Source organism: Onychostoma macrolepis, chromosome 04, assembly GCF_012432095.1.
Source record: "Onychostoma macrolepis isolate SWU-2019 chromosome 04, ASM1243209v1, whole genome shotgun sequence".
Lineage (NCBI taxonomy): Eukaryota > Metazoa > Chordata > Actinopteri > Cypriniformes > Cyprinidae > Onychostoma > Onychostoma macrolepis.
In genome coordinates, this window is record NC_081158.1 from 25,843,000 (window position 1) to 25,849,031 (window position 6,032).

General features: G+C 33.9%; 1 protein-coding gene across 1 annotated transcript in view; it reads right to left on the reverse strand.

Moving 5' to 3' along the window:
- The window catches only part of abcc9 (ATP-binding cassette, sub-family C (CFTR/MRP), member 9), a 37,503-nt gene extending 31,773 nt beyond the window's left edge, over positions 1 to 5,730 (reverse strand). The window contains 6 exon segments of the mRNA XM_058773110.1: positions 290 to 456; positions 702 to 823; positions 910 to 1,051; positions 1,935 to 2,106; positions 3,651 to 3,834; positions 5,335 to 5,730. Of these exon segments, the coding sequence (XP_058629093.1) occupies positions 290 to 456; positions 702 to 823; positions 910 to 1,051; positions 1,935 to 2,082 (579 nt within the window). The 5' untranslated portion in view covers positions 2,083 to 2,106; positions 3,651 to 3,834; positions 5,335 to 5,730.
- Between the last annotated feature and the right edge of the window lie 302 nt (positions 5,731 to 6,032).

The window sequence follows — 6,032 nt, forward strand, 5'->3', positions numbered from 1 at the left end:
CAAGCAGTTTTGATGGTGAAAATCATGGCTGTATGTCTATCAGCTAATCCAGCATCAAAACCAGCACAAACCAACCTGAACCACAATGGAAATCCCTGCCAGTTCAAGCTGTTTTTTTCAGCAGGTTAGTGACTTGCTAGTATTATAAAACTGTCTACAATTAATGGCTAAAATAAAATAAATATTACATTAGTGGTTCAAATTAGAGGCATATTGAAAATACATTAAAATAAAAAATAATTAAGAAAAAAAAAGAAAACTTTTGCCACATGACCCTAGTTCAACTCACCCTGACTCTGATAACGTTGATCTCGACAGCCATGAGCAGGCCGTACAGCACCACTAGCAAAGCTGTGATACAGAAACGGAGATGTTTCACCCCCAAGCTCGCCTCTGCAAACTTCCATAACTTTATCATCTTGGTGATGAAAGCCAGAATCCAATAAATAAATAAGGCTGTGAAAGAGTATTTCTGAGGTTAGTCATCTTTCTCATACAGAATTACAAAGACAGAAACTAACTAAAATATGAATCAACCATGTTGCCATGCAAGCAACACCCAGACTGAAAGTGTTTTATTTAAATTAGAGGACCAATACTAACCGTTATATAATGTAGGAAATGAATCAGCAACACTCAAAATACATTTTATTATTAACAGCCAGCATCACATTTGCATAACGAAATGGACATTGACTTACCCAGCAGCAGTTTGGGGAAATTGGCAGTTTCTATATTGTGATAATATACGACTGATGTTGTGGCCGCTATGAAGCCCATCAGTGCTGGCATGAAGAGGTGCAAGTGATTGGACTCCATCTGCCTACAATGATCCATTCATACACAAAGAAACATAAATGCATAATGGTCATAAACACTCAAATATTTTGAATGTGTGTTGAAACCCACGTATTGGAGACGATTCCCTCGGCGATCTCGCACACATGCACAAACAGCAGTGTGAAGGTGAGGATCCAGCGCAGGTTGTGGCCAGGAAAGTGCAGCCAGGTGTTATGATGGATCTGCACCTTTGAGCTCTGGCTACCCCAACCTGGACACAAACACACATATGTGTAATTATATTATTCCCTTGTGTGTCTAATATAATATACAGTTAACATTTACTTTGTTAATCAGCATCCTGTATCTGTCCCTGCCTGTCTCGATTTTTTGTTGTTTTCCTTTCTTTGGCTAATAATGTATTCTGCTATGGGAAACATTTTTTCATAATGAGACTGAATGAGGGATGGTACTGACACCATTGTGGCGCCAGAGTAAAGGATTTTTTGAGAAGAATATGAGTAAAGGCTCTTTGAGGAGCCAATACAGATAATGAATTGGCCCATTAAGTTCTGATACAGTGTCTAGGCCCCTCAGCTTTTGAAGGCATGATGTATGCCATAACCCAAACATGATGTATGCCGTAAACCACTTAAGAAATGGCTTCCTTGAAAATTGGCTACATCTCACAGAAAGTTGAATTGGAATGACAAGAACTAGAATTTACTGAGCTGTAATCCAATGAAATTCACATATCACATAACAGGCATTCAAATAAATAAATGTATTAGTTAATAATATAAGATAAATTAAAAAAAAAAAAAACAAGAATTCTCAATATATAATATAACGAATTATGAAACATTACAGTGAATATTGATTTTTTTTCTGTCATTCCATTTTTATTCTAACTCCTTATATTTAAATGATAATGAAAAATTATAATGATGTGCTTTTCTAGCATGATAAATAAAATCAAATATAAAATATAATAAAATAAAAATCTATCATATCATCAAATAAAATTAAATAAAACACTAGAATTCTTAATTAAAAGGCAATCCGTAATAAATTCTGAATGGAACACAACCCTGTAACCAACTGCAGAACGTGAATGGTTGTTTAAGAGGGAAAAAAGACAAGGGCATTCGTACCAATGAACAGGATGGGGAAGGTGATGAAGAGAAGAAATACATGAGGGACGAGGTTGAGGGCGTCCACGAAGCAGCCATTGTCCAGGACTCCATCGTCCACACTGTAGGCATTACTACCTCTGTCGTTCCCACAGAAAGACAAGGCCATGTCACCTGACTGGGCTAAAGGAGCCTGGGCATGATTAAAAAAATGCATTTATGTTAGATTTGAATATATAGCATTCAGCACAGTATTGTAACTATAATCTAAAAAATAATGTATTTAATGCAAAATCAAGTGTTCTTTTACACTTAAACTGCCAGCTTTGAGTTTGAGACAGCAAACTGACAGCACTGAAAGCAGTATTCCTGTAATCATTATTGACTAAGAGGTCTGGCAAAGTATTTGACAACATTGATCATCTGCTGATAATCAGTGTAAGAGCAAGATTAACAAACCCTCTCTAGGGACACTGCCTGTACCTCTCAGCCAATTCATTTACCAGCAAAGTTTAATTTCTCATACAGGATAGCTGCATTATACAACATCACAACAGACAATAATATTTGCTTAATATACTCTGGTTGATTGAAGCTTGCATGTGGTGTATCCTCAGGTGACCCATCAAAGTGTGTGTTTTACAGTGTTTTGTACATTATAAAATGTATAAATTACATTATAAAAGTAATTTTTTGACAAATATTTAAATTACATGAACATTTCTGTATTATGGTTATACCCATGGATATTTAGTATAACTGTTGTTATATTAACAGTTTGAATTACCTTCTATTTTTATATTTTCTGGTTTCATTTTCATTTTAGTTAAAGTTTTAGCAATTTTGTTGTGTGTTTTTCAAATTTGTATCAGTTTTTTCAAAATCTATATAGTTATTTCATTTATTTTGTTCATTTTTAGTTATTATTATTTTAGTTATTTTAGTATCAAGATAAACTAAATGAAAATGAGAAATCTTGCTTTAGCAAGTTGAAATATAATATTTTTATTGCAATTCAAGTAACAAAAATTTATTGTTTTAGTTTACGTTAACTATAATAACCCTGGTTATATCATCATGATATCACGTATAATAATTACTATATTGGTAGAAAACATTTTTGCATTTACATTTTGAAAAAACCTATGAAAAGTAAAGAAAAGTTTTTAGTTACAAATGCTTATATTATTAGCATATAATTTATTCCGCAACTAAAGTGTAAAGGACTACAAGGAAAGTAAATAGTGTTTGGCTGGTCACATGATCACAACATGTCACAACCCTCCATGTAAAACAAAAAAGCTTATATTAGGCTACTGATGGAGTCTTTATGTCATAATTTATTAAATGTACTTGAAACAAGTTGTAAGTGCAACTTCAAGATACTGCAGGACTCAAGGTCTTATTGATGTTATTAACAAAAACTGTGCTACAGAATCCAAACTGCTGCATCTTAGTTGATGTGAAATGAAGTGAATTACAAAGTAAAGTCCATGACAAATGCATTAAATAGACTACAGTACAATAGTCTCCTCATTCTTTCTCAATACCATTGTGTAAAACACTTATTATTATAGGATACCACCCACTCTGACAGCTATACAAATCCCTCCACATGCTCACTGACAGCCAGACGTTGTCTTTCCTCTACTTATGAGCTTTATATAGCATGAATAGTAAATAAAATGGTAAAACACACAGTGACAGTCATATATAATTATTAAATAAGTAACTTACCAAAATAATTGCTCTGCTTTAGTAGCTTTTCATGCCCGTTGCTGGTGTTAGAGAGAGTAATTCACAGGGAATATTATTTTTAGCTGCAGTGTATCAGCTGCTCATGGTCTCTCTTTCTCACTCTAGCTCTTGGATCGTATTTCCAAACTTGAACAGGAATGTTGGCATGAATGTACGGACCCTCCTGAGAAAATAGAGATCGACTATGACACTGTGGCTGCATCTCAAAATCTTGTGAGCTGCCTGCCTACACAGCATTTTTGGAAGTCATGGGTGTGTGTGATGCCCAAGCTGTCTAGGTAAGCAGGGTGTGTGTGATGCCCAAGCTGTCTAGGTAAGCAGAGAGAAATTAGGAAACACAGCGTTGAATAAGATAGCAATGTTTCAATTAGTAATTGACTAAAAAGTTAACAAAATGTGTTATGTCAATGATAAAAAAGGTATTTAAAAAAATGATTAAAATAACAAATACTTGTCCTTTTATGTTCAATGTGTACTTAAAATGTGTATGTTTCTGTGTAGATTTCATAATGTAATTTATTTTAAATATCAGTAATGTAAATTATATTTAACAGATTTATATTCTTTTTTTTTTTTTTTTTGACAATTTAAAAAACTATACATTTTATTATTATTATTTTTTACCATTCTGCTTAATTTCTGCATACAATTATTCAGAAATGATTGAGTGAGTTCAACATGATGTTAATAAACAGTTTACAAGCACATCCTGTCTAAGTGCACCTTTTGCTCATCCAGTTTCCGGCAATGGTACCATTTACCATTTCTGTTTTCCCAGCATGCACTGAGGCATAAACGATTATGGCAACATTTTTACTAGTTTGCCAGTTTGATTTACATTTTTGTTCTTAATTTTGTCATCATGTTTTGTAGATTATTATCTTGTGGATGTCAAGATGTGTTTATTGATCTATTAAAATTATTTTTTAGTTGATTGTTACCCTTGTCATGTTTAGTACATGAGGTTTTGAGATCTGTGTGGCACTTAACTGTCTGATTTTTATTTATTTATTATTATTATTATTATTTTGCCATAGAAGAGTGTTTGTGTTTAAAGTGCATTTTGCTCTCCATTTAAATTATTAGCCTACATAATAATGAAAAATAATAAGAGATAGCCTACATAATAATGAACAGTCAAAACATAAACAATAGGAACTATTACCATATACTGTAACTTTAAGGTTATAGGCTACATCTTAATATTTCTAGAGTCACTTAATCTAAAGGTATTTGTTACAATTACAAAATTGTTCTTGTTGAAATTACTCGATTTTAAGGAGCTGTTATAAACATAGTTGCATTTAATTTTGCTTATAATTTATCAACTCGTAAATACTGTAGGCTATTTGTAATACTGTAATCGGTACACCAAGTCACATGGTTTTTGCTTCAATCTTACCTGACAAAGAAACACAATGAAACCTCGATTTAACCTAGTTCTAATAATTTATAAGTGACATACCTCTACATGAGCACATTGAACCATGTCATTCATCTTTACAACCGCGCGTAAAATGTAATTAAATGCACCATAATATCAAGACGTTCATAGAAGGCCATTGTAAATAAGATAAGGCAGTGACCGTCATTCAGAATCAACCTCTGGGATTTGAATGAATTAATTTAAGATATAATGCGCCAAGACTGCGGACACACTCACCTAGCTGTCTCCGGTTGTAGGTTTTGTCATCGATACTCGCAGTAAATACACTCCGACATTAGACAGTGAACGCGATGGTGTTGTATCTCCTTGTCCTCGCGGTATTGAAGAAAGCGCGCATCACTGCTTCGGCGTAGCGTTGCTATGGCGTCAGATATAAAAGAGGGATGCCCGAGCGCGAGCGTGCTGCTCCTGATGTAGGTCACATCAAGAATAACTGGATCATATTGAAGATTCACAGACAGGTGCCTAATATTACTCACTAAAATAAAGAGGATTTACTGGCGGCTGGATAGCTAAAAGCAAGAGAGAATGTGGGATGTGCGGTACACTATGCCGCATAAAGAATTGGAAGTCATGCATAATAATTTCATTCAGCAGGGGGGTGTAGATTTCGTATGTAGGCTATAGGCACAAGACCCAGAGGCAATTTTAAAAAATAAAATAAAAAAACCTTTTACTCTTAGTTTACTGCATGTGCTTTACTTTTCATGACCCATACAGAATATTAACCCTGTCAGTTCATGCTGTCTCTGTCCTTCAGCCAGAAATAGTTTCACGGGAGTTGTAGTTTCTTTTTGTTCACGATTGTAGTTTTACTAAAAATTGTATATCTGTTTATCTATCTATGTCTGTCTCTCTGTCCATCTGTTCGTCTATCTATCTATCTATCTATCTATCTATCTATCTATCTATCT